Genomic DNA, 14391 nt, shown 5'->3' with positions numbered 1-14391 from the left:
TATTGAGGTATAATTATATATTGTATGATTTACTCATTGTAAGTGGATTATTCTTCAATGAGTTTTACTACATTTATACAGTTGCACAACCATCACTACAATTCACTTTTAGAACTCTTCCATTGTCGGCTGGGCGTGGTGGCTCACACCTGTAATCCCAGCACTTTGGGAGGCCTAGGCGGGCAGATCACGAGGTCAGGAGATCGAGATCATCCTGGCTGACTTGGTGAAACCCCGTCTCTACTAAAAACACACAAAAAAAAAATTAGCCAGGTGTGGTGGTGGGTGCCTGTAGTCCCAGCTACTCAGGAGGCTGAGGCAGGAGAATGCCGTGAGCCCAGGAGGCGGAGCTTGCAGTGAGCCGAGATCGTGCCACTGCACTCCAGCCTGGGCGACAGAGCCAGACTCCATCTCAAAAAAAAAAAAAAAGAACTCTTCCATTGTCCTCTAAAGTTTCTTTGTGTTCGTGTTCAATCTGCCCTCTGCTCAGTCTTAAGCACACACTGATTTTCTTTCCATCTCTACAGTTTTGCTTTTTCTAGAAATTTCATATAAGTGGAATCATACAGTGTATACTCATTTGTGTCTAGCTTCTCTCATTTAGCATAATAACTTTTTTTGAGACAGAGTTTCGCTCTTGTTGCCCAGGCTGGAGTGCAATGGTGCGATCTCAGCTCACTGCAACCTCTGCCTCCCTGGTTCAAGCGATTCTCCTGCCTCTGCCTCTGAAGTAGCTGGGATTACAGGCACATGCCACCACGTCCGGCTAATTTTTTGTATTTTTAGTAGAGACAGGGTTTCACCAGTTTGGTCAGGCTGGTCTTGAACTCCTGACTCCAGTTGGCCCACCTGCCTCGGCCTCCCAAAGTGCTGGGATTACAGGCGTGAGCCACCACGTCCGGCCTTAGCATAATAATTTGAGGTTCATCCATGTCATTGGCTGTATCAGTCATTCACTCCTGTTTATTGCTGAATAGTATTCAGTATGGATATACCATTCTTGTTTATCTATTCATCAACGGATGGATATTTGGATTTTTTTCCAGTTCTTGGCTATTATGAATAATGCTGCTATGAATGTCGCTATAGTTTGGATATTTGTCCCCCCAAACCTCATGCTGAAATTTTATCCTCAATGTTAGAGATGGGGCTTGACGTGCGTTGTTTTGGTCACAGGGGAGGATCCCTCATGAATGTCTTTGTGTCATTCTCATGGTAATGAGTGAATTCTCATTATATTAGTTCCAACAAGAGCCGGTTGTTAAAATGAACCTGGCACCACACCCCACTCCCTCCTCACCTTGCCCTCTCTCTTCCTTCTCCCTCTATGTGATCTCTACAATGCCAGCTCCCCTTCACCTTCTGCCATGAGTGGAATTGGCCTGAGGCTTTTGCTGGATGCTCAGTCTTCTATCCAGCAGAACTGTAAGCCAAAAATACTCCTTTTCTTTACCTAGCCTCAGGTTCCTTTATAACAACACTAAATGGTGGCTTGGTGTTTGATAGGCCTGAGGAATTGAAAGATGAGAACCTATAGCAACTGGCTGAGGAGGCAGGGCAGAGATGCAAGAGAGATGCTTCTGCTTTGAGAAGTAACTGCATTCCCCTGTGACAGAAGCCAAAGGCACATGACTGTCAGGGATGAGGTGTGGAGCCCTTGGGAGGACTATCAGCCAAGGGTCATTTAAAAAGTGCTCTGGTGACTGGGCACGGTGGCTCACACCTGTAATCCCAGCGCTTGGGAGGCCGAGGCAGGCAGATCACTTGCGGTCAGGAGTTCAAGACCAACATGGTGAAACCCCGTCTCTACTAAAAATAGAAAAATTAGCTGGGCATGGTGGTGAAGACTTGTAATCCCAGCTACTTGGGAGGCTGAGGCAGGAGGATTGCTTGAATTCAGGAGGCGGAGGTTGCAGTGAGCTGAGATTGCACCACTGCACTCCAGCCTGGGCGACAGAACAAGACTCCGCCAAACAAAACAAAACAAACAAACAAAAAACGTGCTCTGGCCTGGGAGGGCTTCTGTCAAAGGTAAAGGAGGTTCTCCCCCAGCCCCAAGAGATGGTCTGTGTGAGAGGACTGAGAATCTACAGAAGAAGCAATGGCCACTGAGGAAAACAATTTCATCATAGCACAGGCAGTTGAGTAAATATAAACCTAAGAACCTAAAAACACGCCCGCGAGAGAATCCGCTTTAAACACTTGCAAGCCTAGAGAGCATGCTGTCATCCTAGAGTAGTATCAGTCACATAAGAACTCTCCACACCCCCTTTCCTTTCATCTCTTCTTGTGCCTCAACACTCAAGGGGCCAGAAGTTATGAGTGTCAAGTTGAGGGAGAAGAAACAGAGAGAAACTCATCACATCTCCTCTTCCAGGTGGGGAGGCTGGCCTGAAGTTGGCTCTAACTGTAAGAGTGAAGATTTCATTCTAAATCAACTTTAGATTATAATCTTGCCAAAAAACTGGAGATGCTAATTTCCATATTCGGACTGTGTTTTGCGACTTAAAAGTGGGCAGAAAACTGTCTATTTTCTAAGGGATACCTAAAAAGTCCTGGGGGCCTCTTGGAGCTCTCAAGGGGGCAGCAAAACTACTTTCCTCATTTAATAAATGTTAAAGGGATGGTGGTAAACTACATAAAGCTAGGTCATCAATTACAACCCTTGGGTTGAGCTTGTTAAATAATATGGTTACAATTTCCATATCTGTTGTTATTTCTAGAGATTTAAAAATGGAGGGTGTTACCGCTCATGAGATGTATTTTTTAAAAAATGAAGGAGACCCTGGAGGATTTAAATAGTCTAATCTTTTTACCTCTGAAATCTTATTTTACTCTGATTTCTGAAAATACCTTCCTAATTTTCCAGGATTCTTACCCTTTCTCTATTTTTACTTCTTATCTACCAGCCTAATAAATCTTTGTTTTTCCTCAACTTGGACTCGACTTCTTTCTTTTCCATCCAAGATGCTCTAGTGCATTATTCCGACTTACTATCCCATTTCCAGAATTCAACCAGCTGTTGTATCTCATCCTTGCATTAATTCTGCAATCTGCCTTTTCTAGTCTACATGCAGGCTACTGTACAACACTAAAATAAAAAAAATTTATTTAATCCCACATCTGGCAAATTCCTAGTCTCCAAACTCAGCTGGACTCCTAGTAATTATTTGCAGACATTTAATACATTCTTGGATCTGTTCCTTCCTCCACTCACTTTCATAGCTATTGTAATTTTTTCCCACTCATTTCAAGCTCTGTGCCCTGAATGAATTTGTATTTCATAGAAAGCACCGAAGTGGCTAGGCGCAGTGGCTCATGCCTATAATCCCAGCACTTTGGGAGTCTGAAACAGGCAGATTACTTGAGACCAGAAGTTCAAGACCAGCCTGGGCAACATGGCAAAACCCTGTCTCTACAAAAAAATACAAAAGAACTAGTCTGGCATAGTAGTGTTTGCCTGTAGTCTAAGCTATTCGGGAGGTTGAGGCGGGAGAATCTTGAGCCTGGGAGGCTGAGGCTGTAGTGATTCACGATTGCACCACTGCACTCCCACCTGGGCAACAGAGCAAGACCCTGTCAAAAAAAAGAGAGAAAGAGGAAGGAAGGAAGGAAGGAAGGAAGGGAGGGAGGGAGGGAGGGAGGGAGGGAGGGAAGCAATTTTTGTGACCAAGTTCTCTCCTTCTCAGTTCTATCTACAAATGTATTAATATTTCCATCTCCTTCCCTATTCCCTCTTGCCTCAGCTGGACATTATTTCCCCCTGGATGAATCTATTCTGTTCACTTGTGCTCTGAGTCAGTCTGCAGGCATTACTAGTGGTTCTTATTAAAATGCAGATTTTGATTCAGTAGGTCTAGGGTGGGGCCTGAGATTGTGCATTTCCAACACATGATGCTGATGCTACTGGTCCATAGACCACATTTAGAGTAGAAAGGCTGTTATTTGATATTCCCTTATCTCCTTTTGCTCTACCAATTATCCTTTCTCCTTGCTTTATTTCCAAATTCTCTAATGGCTTTTCAGGATATAAAATGTTTGAATTTGTCTGATCTTAAAAAGTCTGTCTCCAAAATAGGAACACTTTTACACTGTTGGTGGGAGTGTAAATTACTTCAACCATTGTGGAACACAGTGTGGTGATTTCTCAAGGATCTAGAACCAGAAATACCATTTGACCCAGCAATCCCACTATATACCCAAAGGATTATAAATCTTTCTACTATAAAGACACATGCACACATGTGTTTATTGCAGCACTATTTACAATAGTAAAGACCTGGAACCAACCCAAATGCCCATAATGATAGACTGGATAAAGAAAATGTGGCACATATACACCATAGAATACTATGCAGCCATAAAAAAGAATGAGTTCATGTCCTTAGCAGGGACATGGATGAAGCTGGAAACCATCATTCTCAGCAAACTAACACAGGAACAGAAAACCAAACACCTCATATTCTTACTCGTAAGTGGGAGTTGAACAATAAGAACACGTGGACACAGGGAGGGGAACGTCATATACTGGGGCCTGTCTGGGGGTGGGGGGCAAGGGGAGGGAGAGCATTAGGACAAATACCTAATGCATGAGGGGCTTAAAACCTAGATGATGGGTTGATGGGTGCAGCATACCACCATGGCACATGTATACCTATGTAACAAACCTTCACATTCTGTATATGCATCCCAGAACTTAAAGTATAATTAAAAAAAAAAAAAAGGCTTTCTCCAAAACATTTTCTAAAGTCATCACCCAATCTCACACTTTACCATCTGGATTAGTTATCCATTGCTGCATTACAAATTACTCTAAAGTTTAGCTGAAAATTAAGTTTCTGTAGGTCAAGAATCTGGGTGTCAGCTGGGCGCAGGGGCTCACACCTGTAATCCTAGCACTGTGGGAGGCCCAGGCAGGCGGATCACTTGAGGCCAGAAGTTTGAGACTATTGTGGCCAACATAGCGAACCATGTTTCTACCAAAAATACAAAAATTAGCCGGGCGTGGTGGTGCATGCCTGTAATCCCAGCTACTCCAGAGCCTGACGCATGAAAATCGTTTGAACCCAGGGGGCAGAGGTGGTTGCAGTGAGCCGAGATCGCGCCACTGTACTCCAGCCTGGGTGACAGAGTGAGACTCTGTCTCAAAAAAATAAATAAAATAGAAAATAAATATGTCTAAAAAGATGGAAGCTAAAAAAAAAAAAAAAAGAATCTGGGTGTGCCTTAGCTAGGCACTCCACCTTGGAGTCTCTTACAAGACTGCAATCAGGATGTCAGCTGGGGGTATAGTCATTTCAAATTTGTCTAAGGGAGGAACCATTTCTGAACTCATTCATCTGGTTGTTGGCAGAACTCAATTCCTTGCAGGTTGTTGGACTGAGGGCCTTAGTTCCTCATTGGCTATTAACTGGAATTTTCTATCAGTTCTTTGCCATGTGGGTCTCTCTAGGGCAGCTCACACTGTGGCAGCTGGCTTCCATCTGAGTGAGCAGAGACTGTACGAAAGGGCAAGCAAGATGGAATCTAGTCTTCTGTAACCCTTGGAAGTGACATCCTGTCACTTCGCTGTAGTCTATTCTTTTTTTTTTTTTTTTTTTCTGACGGAGTCTTGCTTTGTCACTCAAGCTAGAGTGACGTTGTACAATCTTGGCTCACTGAAACCTCCACCTCCCGAGTTCAAGTGATTCTCCTGCCTCAGCCTCCTGAGTAGCTGGGATTACAGATGTGCACCACCACACCTGGCTAATTTTTGTATTTTTAGTAGAGATGAGGTTTCACCATGTTGGCCAGGCTGATCTTGAATTCCTGACCTCAAGTGATCCACCCACCTCAGCCTCCCAAAGTGCTGGGATTACAGGTGTGAGCCACTGCACCTGGCCATCCACTGCCACTTCTTATGCTACCATCATGCTTGCTACCACCTGCCTTCTCCTCCTTTCAAATAGGTTACTTCCATGTTACTTCTACAGGCAGGGAAAACAGGGACTGACTGAAAATCAAAAGGGCTGTCTTTTCAGCCAAGTTCATGAGCATTAGTGCAGAAATATTACAACTTATCATTTATCACAGTGATCCCCCTTATTTCCTACTTCTTGTTTATATTATAGAGAAGAGAAGTTGTTGGACCAAAGTCTTTTAGACAAGTGAAGTATAATCACATACAGCAATAAAAAAATAATTTATGTCAGCTATGGATATAGTTTCTATGTGGGGAACTAGACTATATATAAATCAATAATCCAATACTTAAATCTGAATAAGTTATGAATGACTCTCTCATTCATCCCATTTTCCACTTTACCCCCAGCCCTTTCTTATCCTACTTTTCTATCACTGCAATCTCAAGAATAAAATAGTGGGTGCAGGTTATTGTATATAACTGTAAAAGAGAAGACTAGACAAAGTGTAACGCAGCTGGGTGTGGTGGTACACGCCTATAGTCCCAACTACTAGGGAAGCTGAAGTGTGAGGATCACTTGAGCCTTGGGGGTCGAGGCTGCAGTGAGCTATGACTGTGCCACTGAAGTCAAGCCTGGGAGATGAAGTGAAACACTGTCTCAAAAAATAAAAATAAAAAAGAATAAGTATAATGCCTTTACTTTCCTATCTAATAATATTTAGTGGCAAGATCATGTGAAATCAGTTGGCTGGGTATGTACTTGTCCCTCCTACCCCTGATATAAGTTTACTGAAATAGGAATATATTTAAGTAGATATATCACTTATACTTTTTAAAGGTCTATCACAAGCTACTTGACCCCTTCCTGAAATGAAAACAGAAACTAAATCCTATGGACAACCCTATATGCAAGTGAGCTGATTAGCTCTGCTAACATAGGGCAAATAGTTTTTGGAAACATCTTAAGTGACAATATTCTCAGGAGCTGTCCATTAGCCTAGGTAGATGTGAAGATACAGACACAAGAGAAAAGCAAATAACCAATTAGAATTGGCTGTGAGAGCCTAGTGTGGACAAATGCAACAGAAGCAGTTTCCACTGGAACTGAGGTTTGTTTATTCTGCTTATCTGGAGGCAGAACCAATAATCCCAATGATCCCAGAATGATGATAACTGTTTTTCTACATTTAAAAAGAGCCAATTAGGGCTGGCACAGTGGCTCACGCCTGTAATCCTAGCACTTTGGAAGGCCGAAGCAGGCGGATCATGTGAGGTAGGGAGTTCGAGACCAGCCTGACCAACATGGAGAAACCCCGTCTCTACTAAAAATACAAAATTAGCCAGGGGTGGTGGCACATGCTTGTAATCCTAGCTACTCAGGAGGCTGAGGCAGGAGAATCATTTGAACCTGTGAGGTGGAGGTTGTGGCGAGCTGAGGTTGCACCGTCGCACTCCAGCATGGGCAATGAGCAAAACTCCCTCTAAAAAAAAAAAGGAGCCAATTAGCAGAACCTTTGCAAATGGGCCAATTCCTGCTCTTAGTATCAGAATACAAATAAAGCTTTGCTGATTTAATGCTGATTTGTCATGTGCCTTGAATTGTTTCATATTAGCAGAGACAGATTTACATCCATTCTTATGCTTTCTGGCTCAGTGCTTTTTGCAACCACCTGAATGCACTTAAGAGACAGAAGGGTGACGTTCATATTTTGAGAACAAAACCAAGTGACCTGACCTTAGCTTCTGTCAAATGTCTCTGTCAAATGCCATGTTTGCAACCTTTAAAACTAGTGGAGGAACATCTATAAGGCTTTATGTACCAAAATTGGGGCTGCTACATAGCACATCTTTGTTGGATTTCACAGAGACCTCTATTCAGCTCTCCCTTGATTTACTTCTTTTAGCTCAAGCTGATCTAAAGCTTAATTATCTTTAAGGACTCTGCCTTTTCTACTTATCTCCACTAGTTTTTATTGTGTCATTGTGCAACTTGGTTTCTGTCCTTGGCCAATCTCTGATTCTGCTTTTGCTTTATTTTACTAGGTCTCATTGACCTGTTTATACCCTCCTCTGTATCTGGTTTCAGCTTTTGACCTGCTTTTGTTTTGGCTCTTCCCTAACAGTCTGTAGAGACTTTGATCCATCATGTAGCACAAGATAACGGGAGCTACGTTAGAACACTGTCAGCTGGTTTATCAGCCCCTCTGACCTCCTATCTTCTAAAATGATTTTATTTGTAGGCTTGTTAGTTGAAGCTGGCTGACAACCCTGTATTATGACCTTTAAGTAAGAATCTTGCTATGGGATTGGATAGAAAGTAATGTTTCTTCCCTCAGTTCCCATCCTTCACGTTTTTTATCATGAACGCTGAATACCCATGGAAGATAGTGTTTAATTTACTAAACGAATGCAAGCTGAAGCAGCCTTTTTGAAATAATTTGGAGTTGTTATTTCACAAAAACAAATGTGGAATGATAGACCCATTAATTAAAAGATAGAAATTCAAGAGAAAAAAGTCTCAATATTTTTTCTTCAAGTAATTAATGACACCATATGTGAAGCTAAGTGATTTCTATAATTTGCAGATTTGGTCTCAGCTAAGAGCTAAAACTGTTCATAGCAGCACTAAGGAGGCCTATACCCCTACAGGGAAATTATAAAATTTTATATATTTTAACTCTTTCACTACTGCCAACATTCAGCACATAGTGTTTTCTTCCAATCTTAATGGTTTATTTCATTTCATTGTGTTTGTTGTGGGGATTATTAAAGCAGTCACAACAGAGCCTAGCACATAGTATATGCTTTTGCAATTTTTTTTTGAGGGGGAGTCTCCCTCTGTCACCCAGGCTGGAGTACAATAAGGCAATCTCAGCTCACTGCAAACTCCGCTTCCCAGATTCAAGTGATTCTCGTACCTCAGCCTCCTGAATAGCTGGGATTACAGGCATCTGCCAGCATGCCTGGCTAATTTTTGTATGTGTAGTAGAGATGAGGTTTCACCATGTTGGCCGGGCTGGTCTCGAGCTCCTGACCTCAAGTGATCTGCCTGCCTCAGCCTCTCATAGAGCTGGGGTTATAGGCATGAGCCACCACACCCAGCCTGCAATTTTTTTGAGACTGGGTCTCGCTTTGTTGCCCAAGCTGGAGTGCAATGGCACTGTCACAACTCACTGCATCCTCAACCTCCCAGGCTCAGTTGATCCTCCTACCTCAGCCTCCTGAGTAGCTGGGACTACAGGTACACACCACCACACCTGGCTAATTTTTAAAATTTTTTGTAGAGACAGGGTCTCACTATGTTGCCCAGGCTGGTCTCGAACTCCTGGGCTCAAGTGATCCTCCTACCTTGGCCTCTCTCAGTGCTGGGATTGCAGACATGAACCACAGCACCTGGCTGATCTTTGCTATTATAATATGTTAAAATTGTAAAAATGGATTAGCATCAAGATAGTGCTGAATGGTATTTGACTAGGAATGTCTGAATTTGGTCTTGGGCCTGTCACTCCTTTCTGTGACAGTGTTGAGGAAGCTATTGCACAATGGGGGCAAATCAAGACAAAGTCATATTTCATTGTTAGCTGTATCTTTGGCTCCAAACCCTAATGCAAAACTCCAGAGAGCTGGACCAGAAGAAGTGTAGAATTCCACTTCCCTAGGCTGGAGGCTACAAACACCAACACCCAAAGCAAGTCAAATGGCACATCTAGTCTCTCCTTCCTGCCTCATCATCTCATTCACCCTCAAGTTTTGAAATTTGCCTTTCCAGTGGTATGAAAAGGACACCTGCCAAATCTAGAGAACAAGGGACAAATACGAGCAAAAAGTTGTTCACTGAAAATAAAGGTATCTATCCCAGACCTTCCTGTGTCAGGGCAAAACACTAAGTTTGTGTGGAAAAAAAAAAAACCAAAAAAAAAAAAAAATAGTAAAGAAAAGCAAAGAGAACAGAGAAAGGGGAAGTGGTTTAGACTTCTACCAAGTCCTAAGTGTTCCTTCCACATCCACATGGGTGCAGAATTGAAAAGAAGGGAAAGAACCAAATTCAGTTTTGAAAATATAGCACTAGCTCTTATTGCCATCCCAGTCTTCTTAGGGCATTTGATAAATGGCCATGCACCAAGCTGCTAGCTGCAGATCATGCAATGTTCATTAACCAAACCAAATCAAACCATAGAAAACTGCTCCTTGCAGATTGAGTTAAAGGACAAAGGAACAGAACAAAGAGTACTACCTTCGCCCATGGGCAATAACTGTCTTCCAGGATTGTGAAGCTGATTGACAATAATGTATGTAATGTACATGACACATAGTAGGCTCTCAAATTGTAGTTATTTTTCTTTGTTTTGCTATTATTATGAAAGAAAAATCTGTATGCTAGATACAGAAATGTACAAAATTGAATGAAAAGCAAAATTTATATAGTGCTTGATATAATAATTATATCTCCCCGAACTATAGCAAAAAGTGATTGACTACTTAGAACTTAAAATTTTAAGAGCGATTTTAAACTGTTTTCTCTGAAATTGGTAACTACGGGTGGTCAAATACAGTACTTGGGTATAGATTTAAGAAACTTAAAATGAATACAGAGTTTGACAGTTATGTTCCATGTAGAATTAAGTCATATTTAGAATTTGACTGGGATGTTAGCCAAAGAAATTTGCTGTAGTTTCATGAGATAAAATTATAGCATGAATCATCATCTCTCTAGCCTCTTCAAGTAAGATTTTTTTCAAAGGATATTTTAAAGACAAACACAGTTCATAATTTGATGTATATGTGTTTCTGCAATTTGAGTCTTTAATTTCAAGCGATATGGTAGAGAGAGCATACCTTTTCAAAAGCACATTTTTGGGCTTATTAGATGAGAACTAAGTAAAGGCATGCAAAAACATAATTTTTTTTCTATTTAAAAGGAGACAGGCCAGGCATGGTGGCTTATGCCTGTAATCGCAGCACTTTAGGAGACCAAGGCTGGGGGACTGCTTGAATCCAAGGGTTCAAGACCAGCTGTGGGAACATAGCCAGACTCCCATCTCTACAAAAAAAAAAAAAAAAAAATTGGTTGCGCATGGTGGCATATGCCTGTAGTCCCAGCTATTTGGGAGGCTGAGGCAAAAGATCACTTGAGCCCAGGAATTTGAGGCTGCAGCGAGCTATGATTGCACTCCAGCCTGGGTAACAAAGCAAGACTCTGACTCAAAATGAATAAATAAATCAATAAATAAAATGAAATATAAGGAGGCAAAGGTAATAGTTTGACATTTTTCCAGGCTAAGCTATCATTTAGACAATATAGAACATAAAAATATAGATAGTTTGATGAAAACTCAGATACAGGTAGTTTGGCCAAACTATCTGTATTTTTATGTTCTATATAAACATGGTTGTGAAAGAAAATATAGACAGATATCTTTATGAGCAAAGATTTTTAAAATGAATTACCATATTTTTGACAGTATAAGACAAGTACAGAATGTTGGGAAAACTTATTCTGAGATCATCATCTAATACTGCAGGCATAAGACATTTAAGTCCAACTTTAGAAGTCCTGATGTTTGTGTTGAAGATGAAAATACAGGTTTTAAAAGATTAGTCGAGTAAGATTTTATCAGGGTTACTAGATATTTTTTCATTTATACTGGAATTTTTGGTTGGCTAAACTTTCACAATAAGTCAATTTAATCTTTCTTTCTTTTTTTCTTTTTTTTTTTTTTTTTGAGACGGAGTCTCGCTCTGTCGCCCAGGCTGGAGTGCAATGGCACGATCTCGGCTCACTGCAAGCTCCGCCTCCTGGGTTCAGGCCATTCTCCTGCCTCAGCCTCCCGAGTAGCTGGGACTACAGTCGCCCGCCACCACGCCCGGCTAATTTTTTTTTTTTTTTTTTTTTTTTTTTGTATTTTTAGTAGAGACGGGGTTTCACCGTGGTAGCCAGGATGGTCTCAATCTCCTGACCTCGTGATCCGCCCTCCTCGGCCTCCCAAAGTGCTGGGATTACAGGCGTGAGCCACCGCGCCCGGCGAGTCAATTTAATCTTTAATCTTTAAAGTTATCATAACCTCTGAGTAATAGCATCTGTCATTGTGCTGAAGTTAATTGTGGTTCCCTTAACAATTGCTTTTTTAAAAAAAGTATTAGAAAAAGAGACTAGTAAGATAAAGCCCAATCTAACTCATACAGTTTAAATAAGATGAGTTATTTAGACTGATTCTGCATAAACTTAAGCGTCATCTGATATTGCAGCCATAAAACATGTAGATGACTTAACTTCTCTGTGACTTGGTTTCCTCATTTGTAAAATGGACATACCTCATTCAATTCTTGTAAAGATTAAAGTAGAAAACACATTTAAAGTGCTTCAAGAGGGGAGCCAGGCTGAGGGTGGGGGTGGGTGGCGGGGAGGCGGGGCGGAGGAGGAAGAAGAGAGACTAGGGCAGCGGAGGAGGCGAGGAGCGCGGGGTATCGGGCGGGGGAGCCGCCGGCCCTCGGGGAAGAGACGGATGATGAACAAGCTTTTCATCGGGAACCTGAGCCCCGCCGTCACCGCCGAAGACCTCCGGCAGCTCTTTGGGGACAGGAAGCTGCCCCTGGCGGGACAGGTCCTGCTCAAGTCCCGCTACGCCTTCGTGGACTACCCCGACCAGAACTGGGCCATCCGCACCATCGAGACCCTCTCGGGTCAAGTGGAATTGCATGGGAAAATCATGGAAGTTGATTATTCAGTCTCTATAAAGCTAAGGAGCAGGAACATTCAGATTCGAAATATCCCTCCTCACCTGCAGTGGGAGGTGTTGGATGGACTTTTGGCTCAATATGGGACAGTGGAGAATGTGGAACAAGTCAACACAGACACAGAGACCGCTGTTGTCAACGTCACATATGCAACAAAAGAAGAAGTAAAAATAGCCATGAAGAAGCTAAGCGGGCACCAGTTTGAGAACCACTCCTTCAAGATTTCCTACATCCCGGATGAAGGGTTGAGCTGCCCTTCGCCCCCTCAGCTAGCCCAGCGTGGGGACCACTCTTCCTGGGAGCAAGGCCAAGCCCCTGGGGGCTCTTCTCAGGCCAGACAGATTGATTTCCCACTGCGGATCCTGTTCCCCACCCAGTTTGTTGGTGCCATCATCGGAAAGGAGGGCTTGACCATAAAGAACATCACTAAGCAGAGCCAGTCCCGGGTAGACATCTATAGACAAGAGAACTCCGGAGCTGCAGAGAAGCCTGTCACCATCCATGCCACCCCAGAGGGGACTTCTGAAGCATGCCGCATGATTCTTGAAATAATGCAGAAAGAGGCAGATGAGGCCAAACTAGCCGAAGAGATTCCTCTGAAAATCTTGGCCCACAATGGCTTGGTTGGAAGACTGATTGGAAAAGAAGGCAGAAATTTGAAGAAAAATGAACATGAAACAGGGACCAAGATAACAATCTCATCTTCGCAGGATTTGAGCATATACAACCCGGAAAGAACCATCACTATGAAGGGCACAGTCGAGGTCTGTGCCAGTGCTGAGATAGAGATTATGAAGAAGCTGCGTGAGGCCTTTGAAAATGATACGCTGACTGTTAATACCCACTTCGGATACTTCTCCAGCCTGTACCCCCATCACCAGTTTGGCCCGTTCCCGCATCATCACTCTTATCCAGAGCAGGAGATTGTGAATCTCTTCATCCCAACCCAGGGTGTGGGCGCCATCATCGGGAAGAAAGGGGCACACATCAAACAGCTGGCGAGATTCGTGGGAGCCTCCATCAAGATCGCCCCTGCGGAAGGCCCAGAGGTCAGCGGAAGGTCATCATCACCTGGCCACCAGAATCCCAGTTCAAGGCCCAGGGACGGATCTTTGGGAAACTGAAAGAAGAAAACTTTTTTAACCCCAAAGAAGAAGTGAAGCTGGAAACCCATATCAGAGTGCCCTCTTCCACCGCTGGCCGGGTGATTGGCAAAGGGGGCAAGACCGTGAATGAACTGCAGAATTTAATCAGTGCAGAAGTCATCGTGCCTCGTGACCAAACGCCAGATGAAAATGAGGAAATGATCGTCAGAATTATCGGGCACTTCTTTGCTAGCCAGACTGCACAGCGCAAGATCAGGGAAGTTGTACAACAGGTGAAGCAGCAGGAGCAGAAATACCCTCAGGGAGTCGCCTCACAGCGCAGCAAGTGAGGATCCCACAGGCACAAGCAAAACAACGGAAGAATGTAGCCCTTCCAACACCTGACAGAATGAGACCAAACACAGCCAGCCAGATCAAGAGCAAACCAAAGACCATCTGAGGAATGAGAAGTCTACGGAGGCGGCCAGGGACTCTGTAGAGGCCCTGAGAATCCCAGGGGCCGAGGAGGGGTGGGGAAGGTAAACCAGGTTTGCCAGAACCACCGGGCCCCTCCTCCTGTCCCCCAGGGCTTCTGCAGGCTTCAGCCATCCACTTCACCATCCACTCGGATCTCTCCTTAACTCCCATGACGCTATCCCTTTTAGTTGA

At 43.2% G+C, this 14391-nt stretch overlaps 1 protein-coding gene across 1 annotated transcript; it reads left to right on the top strand.

The window, feature by feature from the left end:
- Positions 1-12361: 12361 nt before the first annotated feature.
- On the top strand, positions 12362-14095 carry LOC100608976 (insulin-like growth factor 2 mRNA-binding protein 2). Its single transcript, XM_054663897.2, is given in 2 exon segments — positions 12362-13687; positions 13690-14095. Coding segments are annotated over 2 exon segments (1665 nt in total). The 5' UTR covers positions 12362-12405; the 3' UTR covers positions 14073-14095.
- Positions 14096-14391: the final 296 nt, after the last annotated feature.

The sequence above is a fragment of the Pan troglodytes genome, chromosome 10 (genome assembly GCF_028858775.2).
Source record: "Pan troglodytes isolate AG18354 chromosome 10, NHGRI_mPanTro3-v2.0_pri, whole genome shotgun sequence".
Classification (NCBI taxonomy): domain Eukaryota; kingdom Metazoa; phylum Chordata; class Mammalia; order Primates; family Hominidae; genus Pan; species Pan troglodytes.
This window is presented reverse-complemented; position numbering and strand designations above follow the sequence as displayed.